Source organism: Ovis aries, chromosome 24 (assembly GCF_016772045.2).
Source record: "Ovis aries strain OAR_USU_Benz2616 breed Rambouillet chromosome 24, ARS-UI_Ramb_v3.0, whole genome shotgun sequence".
In the NCBI taxonomy this organism is placed as follows: Eukaryota; Metazoa; Chordata; class Mammalia; order Artiodactyla; family Bovidae; genus Ovis; species Ovis aries.
In genome coordinates this window covers 34,949,570-34,960,346 of record NC_056077.1, presented here as the reverse complement: position 1 = coordinate 34,960,346, position 10,777 = coordinate 34,949,570, and the positions used below count along the sequence as shown (strand labels likewise).

At 57.7% G+C, this 10,777-nt stretch overlaps 1 protein-coding gene across 1 annotated transcript; it reads right to left on the bottom strand.

Moving 5' to 3' along the window:
- Positions 1–204: 204 nt before the first annotated feature.
- On the bottom strand, positions 205–4,597 carry LOC101117044 (uroplakin-3b-like protein 1). Its single transcript, XM_027961219.2, has 6 exons — positions 4,438–4,597; positions 2,677–2,829; positions 2,340–2,559; positions 1,732–1,808; positions 1,364–1,484; positions 205–475 (listed from the first exon to the last, which is right to left on the bottom strand). The coding sequence occupies exons 1-6, from the start codon at positions 4,517–4,519 to the stop codon at positions 367–369; spliced, it is 762 nt and encodes a 253-aa protein (XP_027817020.2). The 5' UTR covers positions 4,520–4,597; the 3' UTR covers positions 205–366.
- Positions 4,598–10,777: the final 6,180 nt, after the last annotated feature.

Below are 10,777 nucleotides of genomic sequence, written 5' to 3'. Positions count from 1 at the left end.
GAGAGGAGGCTGGGGGGAGGGACGGCACGTGCCCACAGGCCAGGTGGGCCTCACTAGACCTATCGGGGTCACTGGACTCATCCTCACTGTCCGGATGGCTCGGCTGGCCTAGAACCCCTGGGTTCCCCCCTGGTGCTGTGTCCTCCTGAGAGAGGCTGGGACAGGCACGCAGGGAGACCAACAGATGTATCATAACCCAGCCACTCAGGGAGCTGTTGGGGACATTTATTCCTCAAAGCAGCAGGCCCAAGCTTTGGGCTAAGGATACCCTCCCCTCCCCTCCCCCTTAGTTAGAAACACTCTCTCCGCGGGCTCTGAAGCAGCAGGGTGGGCCCCCAGCCTGCACCAGGGGCCCCCTGGAGGCCCTCAGGAGCCCCCCACAGCTGAAGGCCTCGACATGTGGTGGGTGTCATATTGTCTGACGAACACCAGCTCCCCTGGGCCGGAGATGGGCGTGCTCCCGCAGGTGTCGTACCTGGGGGGCATGGAGGGGAGAGGAGAGAGGGAGAGGATGGTGAACGGACAGCCCGATTGAAATCTGATGGCCATGGCTTAGAGCCTAGAGCGCTGTGCCCCTAAATCTGAGAAAAGGCAGCTCTGTCTCCCCGCTCTTTGTCACGACCCCGCCCCCATGGTCTCCTCCATTCCCCACACCCAGGATGCCTCCACAACAGCATCTGCGTTTCCCCTGATCAAAACCGGCCACTGGCTCTCTCCGTCCTTCAGGATACAGCTCAGCCTTGAATCAAGGCCCAGGCCTTGGTGGCAACTCTTCTGCCCCCAGATCCTTCCCATCTGCTTCCCTTCCCCTCCTCTCCAAATTCTCTTTGGGGACCAGGTTCCTTTCCTCTAGGAATCCTTGTGGACACCGCTTTCCCCACCAGGCCCCAGCATCTGAGTTCGGAATAAAGCCTTGAGCGCTCAAGTCAAATCTCAGCGCTTAGACTAAAAGCACTTCACCTCCATCCATCTGTACCATCTGCCCTGTCGTCCCCCACCCGCCCCCACCCGCCCCCACCCGCCCCCACTCGACGTGCAATTCCAGCTCTTGCCACCAGGGGGCAGATGGTGTCCGCTCAGAAAATTTGGCCCCACCCACCGGCTCCACCCATCAGCGGGTGTCTGGCAGGCAGAGGGACGAGGGAAGCAGGGGTCAATGCGCCCACAAGCACACACACTGGCTCTAGAACGCTGGGGATCCCTTGATCAATAAATGTTACCCCTGTTTGGCCTTCAGGGAAAACCTCTCCCGCAGAGCTAGCAATGGGGAGCAGGGTTGGAGGTCTGGATCGAGGGGAAGGGAAGAGGCGGCCCAGGTCAGGGACCCCATCCTCCCAGGGGAATTTCAACCCTGTCCACGTACCAGGTGAAGATGAGCAGAGTGAGGAGGGCAGCGAGGAGGACGGCCAGCAGGACGGACAGGATAGCAATGATGACCACAGTGCCCGCGGTCTGGGGCCCTGGGGCAGCCTGGAGCACCTCGGCTGAGGGCGCCAGGGGGTGCCACAGGCGGGTAAGGCAGGAAGGGAGGAAAAAGATCCGACCTGAGAAGAGGGGCCTGGAACAGCCCCCAGATCAACAGCCTCCCAGCCCAGCCGGGAAAGAATGGGGCAGGGCCCAGGCTGGGAGAAGGGCTCTGACGGACTAGGGGCTGGCCCATTCCTCCCAGCCCACCCCCAGTCCGAAAGAGCCGCCAGGCCTAGTGTTGGACCTGCACACCTGGCCGCATACCTTGCTGCAGGCGGGTCTCACTGGACCACTCTGTCTCAGCCATGGGTCCCCTGTCACTCATCACCAGGAACTTCACTCTGAACAGGAGATCCACCATTAGGGGTGGGAGTCCCCGGGACCTGAAACCCTCCCACCCTGGTGCCTGTCAGTCTGTCTCCCTGACTCCCAGGACCTGGGGGGAACAGCCTGGAGCTAAAAGCACGGCCTTAGAGTCCGCCGGAAGGGGCTCTGATCCCAGTTGTGACTGTCTCCGCTGTGCGGCCTTGGGTGCATGGCCTGCCCTTTCTGGGACCCTCAGTGTCCTCACTTAGGACAGTGTGGAGTGGGCTAGGCCCCCCAGCACAGAACATCAGTGAATCAAGTCCTGAGTGAGATGAGATGGGGCCCACTCTGACTGGATGAGGAGACCCCTCCCAAGTGGTCCAGGTGGCCTATGGGGTGGGGGCTCAAGTTGGGGGGAGGCTCTGCTCAAGAAGACGGGACAATTCACCACGGCCTCCCTGGTCCCCTCCTGCCATTGGCAGTACTGGAGCCAGGCTCCCAGGCACCCAGGTGAAGGTCTGGACACAGGCAGGAGCTGTACACCCCCGGCCTGGCCCGGCGCTCACCGGTAGGGGCCGGGGCCCGGCAGCGGGCGGTTGCAGCCTCTTGTCCTCGGGGAGCAGTGGGTATCGTTGCCAACGCGCAGGACCCGGAGCTGGTTGCTGGGCGGGCCGCCTGGGTAGAGAGCCCGGCTGGCCCTCAGCGTGAGGTAGTAGCCCCCCTGGGGGAAGTCGGCAGGGACCGGGGTGTCCTCCACATTCTGTGGGGCCGTGAACTTCTGCGTGGCTGAGGGTGGCACCGAGGGTCAGCCAGTGGGGGCGGCCACATCCACTTACCCCCTGCTCCCTCCAGCCCTGGCCACCCACTTCACAGAGGGACAAGCAAGGCCCCGGCAGCACCCACCGTTACTGTGGGCCACCACCAGCCAGATGGCGTCAGAGTCGGAGATGCTGGGGTGGCTGAACTGGCCCCGCGGCTGCTCCAGCGTGAAGGTGGACTGGGTGAGCCTCCCTGCCAGGGTGGCGCTCGAGAGCTGGGGCACGTAGCTGATGCGCTCTGCGCCAGGCGGGGGCAGAGAAAAGAGGCTCAACATGATGACCGACTCCCCACAGTCTAGTCTGGAGGCTCAAGGTCTGGGAAACCCCAGTCTGAGGTGGGAGGCAAGGTCCTGGAAGTCCCAGTCTGAGGAAGGAGTTAGGGCTTTTCCTGAGAGTTTTAATCAGGCATTAATCAGGAGGGCTTCTTGGCAACTCTGCGTCCAGCCCCTGGCCCCTGCCTTGGGATCCTATTAGGGGTGGGCACCATGGGAGGTCGGGGGAAGCCTTGCCCCCTTGAATCACCAGGGTCTCCGGGAAGTGCAGGGCAGATGGAGGCTCCGGAGGCCCCTCCCCAAGCTGCATAGTCAGTTCTGGGAGAGGCATCTTAGGTCTTGCTGGGGTGAGACTCAGATTTGGGGGCCTGAACCCTAGGCTGGACTCTGGCAGAGCCTAGTGACCTTGAGCTCTGACACTCTCTGGGCCTCAATTTACCCACCTCTCGAGTCTCCGCAGCTCCACCCACATGGTTCAGGTTGGTTTGTTTGATGGGAGGAGTGAATGGCTTGGTGGGAGGGTGGTGGTGACACAGGAAGACCCCAGGCCCAGACATGGGGACGGGTCCTGGCTCAGAGCGCAGGGTGACCTCTCCTCACCTAGAGCTCTGCACCTCCTGCCCCCCCCCCCAAGACTCCCTCTCCTTCGGGAACCCGTCCCTTTCTCAGCCTCCCACAGCCCTGTCCAGCCTTCAGGCTCTGCTTAGAGAGCTCAAAACCCCTAATTCCTCTCCAGGCCCCCTGAGGTCAGAGCTCCCCCTCCCTCCAGCCCCAGATGCTGGAGAGCTGTAGAAAGATGAGATGGGCTAGGGAAGTTTCCAGAACCCTCTTTCTCTTTTGGTTCAGTTCAGTTCAGTATGATTCATTTCTATTAAATTCAGCTCAGCCCCAAAGGTTCAGGGCTAGAACCTTCCCCTCTCAGAGTTCCCGGCTCTAACACTGAGGCCCAGGGCACCCTGCATACAGCAGGTACTTAATGTTCGTGCTTAACAGGGGAAAGGCGCAGAGCAGCAGCAATGGGAGTCGGGGGCTGTGTCTGTGAGCTCTTCCACTTTAAGAGCCTGACAGTGAACAATGCCTGTCACTCCCTTGCAGAGCTTCCTTTTGGAGTGTTATCCTTAAAGACTTCTTATTTGTTTTGGGCCACGCTTGCAGGATCTTAGTTCCCCACCCAGGGGCCAAACTGCACCCCTGCAGTGGAAGCACAGTCTTAACTACGGGACTGGGACCGGCAGGGAAGTCCGCTGAAGTCCTCTTTAAACCTCTCCCGGGGACAGGGAGGAGGGGAAGGAGGGAAGCCACTTGTGACAACTGGGCTCAGGAGACAGGGGGATGAGAAGCCCAGAGAGGGAGGAAGCATTCCTTGCTCCCCTGTCTTGGGGGGCAGGGGCACAGGTGTCTGCCTTGTGTCCTGTTCTGGCGAGCTCTCTCCCCTGACCCACCTGGGACCCAGCCCCAGACACAGAACTCAGACTCAGGAGGCAGCTGGAGGAGGTGGGCTCTGTCTGAAGCCTGAAGTGTGGTGGGCACCACCCCCTCCCCACCCCACCGGCCCTGCCCCGACCCTCACTCACCCAGGCTCATCCCCGTCTGGAGGCAGGCCAGCAGCAGCAACAGTGCCATCAGCAGCGGAGACTGTCCCCTGCCGAGCCCCATGGGCAGAACAAGCGTCCAACCGTCTGTCTGTCCGAGGGTCTGTCCGCAGCATCCAGAGCCCCAGAGGCTCCGCTCCCTGGGCTGGGATGGGGCGGCCGCTTCTGGCATCTCCTGCTGCCCCTCCCAGGCGCCCCCTTCTCCCAGACAACTGGTCGGACGGGTTTAGGGGCTGAATCTGTTGGCCCCAAGGATTTGGCATCTCCAGGGAGGGGTCTGAACAGAATAATTAGCTGCTGTGCTGCCAGACCAGCCTGGACACCCCACCCCCACTCCAGGAGGGCCTGGCCAGGGAGGGGCCCCGGGAGGGGGCGGCAGCCCTGGGGTCCAGGCAGCCCCAGTGGCGGTCCTGCCAGGCCCTGTGGAATCTCCTCATCCAAACAGTCCTCCAACCTGGCACCCAGGGCTCCCCTTGGGCACCCTGTGCGGAAGGGAGTAATCCTCATTTCCTGGATGAGGCACAGAAAGGGGAAAGAGGGGCTTGTCTAAAATCACCCAGCCAGCCGGGCAGACCCCAGAATTGGAGGATCACCTCCAAGGCAAGCCTGGGGGCCCTTAGGAGACTCACTGCTGTGCCCCTGTTGCCTGGCCCTGGGAGGGGGCTCCCCATGGCCCCCCTGTGCGGAAGGCAGTAATCTTCATTTCTGGGATGAGGTACAGAAAAAGGAAGGGGGCTTGTCCAAGATTGCTGGGGCAGACTCCAGAATTGGAAGATCTCCCCGACAAGGCAAGCCTGGGGTGACTCCCTGCTGCCCTCCTGCAGCCTCGCCCTGGGAGGGGGCTCCCCCACATCACCCTCCCTCCTCTCCTTATCCAGGTGACCTCCTCTCTCCTTCCTCCATCTCTGGCCACTGCCAGAGCAGGACAATCCCTCTTCCAGACAGAAGGTTCTCAGTTGGGGCCCAGGGGTGGTAGGCGGAGCATGTACCAAGCACCTCTCACATGGACTAGAGTAGCAGCCCCTCATGGGGTTCTCTGCTCCAAGCACAGGGACCCCACTCGGCCTAGCTCCACACTTGACCAGAGCCACCCTCTTAAAACTCAAACTCCTTTGAGGGATACTTAAATTTTTAAAAAACAATTATATTCTTTAGTCATTATAATGCATTTGATTTATATCTCTATATAATCAAATATATAATCTAGTTGATTGCCAGCCCACCTGAACTATCTTTATTTCTCAAAATACTTAAAATGTGCAAATTGTTTATTGCAGTGAACTTGAAAAAAGGAAAATATTCCTACCCACACTATTATTACCTAGTAGACTTTTTTCGACCAAATGTTTACCTGGACTTGCTAGCAAATGGTCGCAGACTTTGCAGGATTGAACACTACTGTATTTCACCAGTGACTGACTCAGCCTCAAGGGAGTGTTAGTCTCTCCGTCATGTCTGACTCTTCATGACCCCATGGTCCGTAGCCCACCAGGTGCCTCTGTCCATGGGATTCTCCAGGCAAGAATACTGGAGTGGGTTGCCATTTCGTCCTCCAGGGAATCTTCCCGACCCAGGGATTGAACCTGGGTCTCCTGCATTAGCAGGCAGATTCTTTACCATCTCAATCACCAGGGAAGCCTAGCCCCCAGGGAACTGGGGGCCAAAACCAGAGGGGAAAACTCAGGGAACAGGATTTCCCAGGTGGTCCTGTGTGTAGGACGCTGCTCCCAATGCAGGGGCCTGGGTTTGATCTCTGCTCGGGGAGCTAGGTCCCATATGCGGCAACTAAAGATCCTGAATGCTACAAGTAAGACCTGGCACAGCCAAATAAATGAATAAATATTTTTTAAAAAGTATTTAAAGGGTGGGGGGAGGCAGACAAGGTTCTGGTGTTCATGGGGAGCCTCAACCAAAAGGTGCTGAGACACCCTCTCCCAAGGCCTCTGGCCTCTATGTCTTGGCTCAGGCCAGGCTCTCCCTGGAGGGCCCTCACTGCCTTGCGTTCCCAGCGAGCTCTTGTCCTTCGGCCCTACCTACCCCAGGGTCTGGCATCACCAAAAACTCCCCTGATTGGCCTTGGTGCCTCCTCTTAATGTCTTCCACAGCACCTGACATGTACCTCCATCTTATTATATACTTGTTGCAATAAAATGTATTGTTTTATCAAGTGCAACTGGACACACCTGGCCCTCCTCCCGCTGGAAGCTCCTGGAGGCAGGAATCCCCCTCCCTCCCCACAGGATGGCTGTGCGGAGGGGGTGGGCTCTCAGGTCTGGCACGGGTTGCGGGGGACACCTCCACAGAGCAGCCACTTCAGCGCGCTGCCCTTTACATGGATGGTCTTCAGATGCAGGTCATCCTGTGCTCGACGTTCAGCCATGGAACACGGAGGTCATCCATAGACTTTGAAGCAGAGGTGTGGGCCTCTCAGAGGACATGACCAGTGCTGCTGGGCCCGGAGGCAGAAGAGAGGAGGACACGAGCCGGCAAGTCCCGGGCAGACCCGATCCCGGAAAAGCTTCTCTATTTCTCCAGCCTGTTATTACAGAAATGGTCACACCTGGGAAAGTTGGAAGTGTCTAGAACAAAGAATGCCCTTACATACAGTCCCCACCCAGATTCAACAATGGTTAACATTTTGCTATACTTGTTCCCAAGCCTCTCCCGTGTGTGTGTGTGTATACACACTATGGGAGAGTATAGTATATATGTGTGTATAGCATACACACTTATGCTTCCCCGGTGGCTCAGCGGTAAAGAATCCGCCTGCAATGCAGGAGGTGCAGGAGATTCGGGTTTGATCCCTGGGTTGGGAAGATCCCCTGGAGGAGGAACTGGCAACCCACTCCAGCATTCTTGCCTGGAGAATCCCCGTAGATAGAGGAGCCTGGGGGCTACAGTCCATGGGTCACAAAAGAGTCGGACACGACGAAAGCGACTAAGCACAGTATATATATATACACTGTTACTCTCTATACATCAATATATACCTACATGTGAAAGTGAAGGCACTCAGTCGTGTCCGACTCTTTGCGACCCCATGGACTGTAGCCTGCCAGGCTCCTCCATTCATGGGATTCTTCAGGCAAGAGTACTGGAGTGGATTGCCATTTCCTTCTCCAGGGGATCTTCCCAACCCAGGGATCAAACCCAGGTCTCCCGCATTGTAGGCAGACACTTTACCATCTGAGCCACCAGGGAAATCCAGATACCTACATGTATATAAAACATATATATGTATACTTACAAAAAGTATGTGTAAATATATGTTTATACTGTATATATTACACTTACATGTAATATATTTTAATATAATGTATATAAAAGTATACAGATTTACTTTTTTCCTCTTCTTTTACTCTTCTGAAAGGCAGCTGAAAGTGGCCATCAGAACATGGGAGGAGCCGGCTTTAACCTTTCGAAAGTACATTCTTGCCCATCGACTCATCTTCTCAGATCCCAGAAGCAGGCAGGCAGGCCTGATTATTAATCTCATCATACAGATGAGAACACCGGGGCCCCAGGGAGAGGAGCTTTCTCGGCCCTGTGGACGGTCAGTGGTAGGGTTGGAAACCGGCCCCCTTTTCATCCGTGTTTAACCCAGGGGCCGTAGGAGCAAAGGACCATGCATCTCTCTAGGTCCGTGGCCCCCTCATTACTGCTCTGCACAAGGTCTTGCTCTTTTCCTAGTCTCTCCTGGCCCTTCCCTATCCTATTTCTGCGCTCCCCAAGGCATCGACTCTCCCCATTTGGTGCGTGCCTCTGCGTCAGTTGCCTATGGCTGCACTGATGTGCATGAAGGTCTTTGTCTGTGGTCCCCAGCATGCAGCTCACAAAGAAGCATCCTTGGTTCCCTGAAATAGCGCCAGAGTGATGAAGGTGAAATGCGTGTTTTGTTTTGTTTTCTATAACAAGCCCCTTTCAACCACACCTGAGTTTATGTTGCTATGATTTTGGAAAGCCCCTAGATAATCACAGGTTGGGGGCTGGTTGCCAAGGGAACCAGCCACATGATTAAGAATTTGCAGCTTCATCCCCTGACCTCTGGAGAGGGGAGAGGGGCTGGAGGTTAGATTAATCATCAACTGTCGATGGTTTAATCAATCATGCCTATGTAATGAAACCTCAAAAAAAATCGCAAATATTGAAAAAAAACTAAAATACTGAAAAATCAGCCCTATTTCTACTGATTTGAAATGCTATTTTCAAAAAATCTTCTCTGTTTAGCTGTGTCAGGTCTTCATTGATTCATGCGGGATCTTCCATTGCATCCCAGAGACTCTCTAGCTGCGGCTGAGACACACGGGTCTTAGTTGCAGCGTGTGGGCTTAGCTGCTCCACAGCATCTGGGACTTTAGTTTTCCAACCAGGGATCAAACCCACGGCTCCTGCATTGCAAGGCAGATTCTTCACCCCTGGCCCACCAGGGAAGTCCCTGAAATGTTCTATTTTTAATCACAAGCCACAGGCATGGGCAACCCTCAGTGCCCTTTTCACTTGATCCAGGTCAAGTTTCCATATGTCCCCAGGGCGATCCTCCCCACAGCCCACCCCGGGGCACCAGCCGGCTCCATCTGTCCCCCCAGGCCCAGTGCTCCTTCCCAGAGACCCACAGGGCCTGAGGAGTGCTCCTGGTCCTGCATTCAAACCAGGGCTTCTGCAGGCAAGCCGGTGTGAAGGGGATGGGGACCAGAATGCCTGGGGGAGCCAGGGAGGGCTGTGGGGGGCAGCTGGGACACACCTAGCCCTGGGGAATAGTCTATTCCCAAGGACCTACCTGGCCATGTACCTGGGGTGACTCATGGGACAGGGTGGGGCACCCAGAGATGTCTGATGACCCGAGCCCACTCTCAGCCCATTCCCCACCCCTGCCCCGAGGGCTCTCCCACTGCCCTAGGTGCCTATATTCAGGGCACAGGGACTGGAGGGCGAAGGTGAGCCTGACACTTCCATGAAACAACACCTCCACTGGGGAGTGGAGGAAGGGGGGCTGAGGACTTGGAGAGAGAGGCCAGGATGATTAATGGGGCATTCCTGTCTGTCACTCAGCGGGGAGAGGTCAAAGTCTGGGAGAAGAATGGTTGTCAAGGGCGACACATTCTTCCTGGGGATAACTCCAGCCTGCGTCACCCCACAGGGAGTGGGGTTTCGGGGAGGTGGGGACTCATCTGACAGGGGAGGGGAGACTGAGGCCAGCAGAAGGGGGCAGGGCTGCCTGCAGGGCTCACCCAGAGGAGGAGGAATCAAGGGTGACCCCTGGGCTCCTGTCCCTAGAGGTCCAGGCTGGGAGCAGCGGTGGTCGGTGGGGAGAGGGCCAGGACACGGCTGCAGTGGGCCCTGGGGAGGAGAGGAGGCAGGGAAAGCTGGGTCAAGGGGCCAGCGCGAGCCCGGCCCTTCCTGCCTCCAAGCCTCTGCACACATTGCTCCTGCAGCTCTCACCACGGGCCCCCGCCCTGCATACTCCGCCCCCCCCCCCCCCGCCCCGTCCCCAACACTGTGAGGGTGGGTGGATCAGTCTGCTCCACCCACCAGGGCAGAACGCCCCAGACCAGGCAGCTTAACAGCAGACCTCTACATTCTCCCAGTTCTGGAGGCCGGAAGGCCAAGATCACGTGGGCAGGGCTGGTGTCTTCTGGACCTCTCTCCTTGGATCGTCCCCTTCCTGCCTCTTCACCTGGTCTGTCCCCTGCAGCACCCCAGTGTCTCTGCATCCTAATCTCTTCTTATAAGGGCACCAGTCCGATGGGGTCACATCCCCACCCTCAAGGACTTAATTACCTCTTAACTTCATTATCTCTTTAAAGACCCTCTTCCAGGCCACACTCTGGAAGCCCCCTGGAGGCCCAGCGGTTAGGACTGGGCACTTTTACTGCAAGGGGCACAGGTTCCATGCCTCGAGGGAACTAACTAAATAGTCACACGCCGAGGCTTCAACATAGGAATTTGGAGGAACATGGTTCCATCTGTAGCAGTCCACTCCCCGGTCCCCTCCGTGGGTGGGACTGGATCTGACCCTCCCTCTGCGTGGCCTGGAGGGTCTCTGGGCTGGGTCCCTGGACTGGGTCCCTGGACCTGTTGTCCTGCCCAGCAGCTGCCCCTCCCCCCTTCTGAGGGGACGGGTGGGGGTGGGTGGGGAGGCCAGGCTGCAGAGTGAGCAGCGGGGTGTGGCTCTGTCCATCTGCTCCTGTTTCACGTTGGCCCCTCCCGAGAAGGGGGTGCCCGCCCCACCCTCCGCCAAGGGCCTGGCAGCTCCCCAGGTTCTGTGAGCAGTATGGGAGGGGCCCCAGGGAACCCAGGAGGCAGTGGGCTGGGCGGGCCAGGA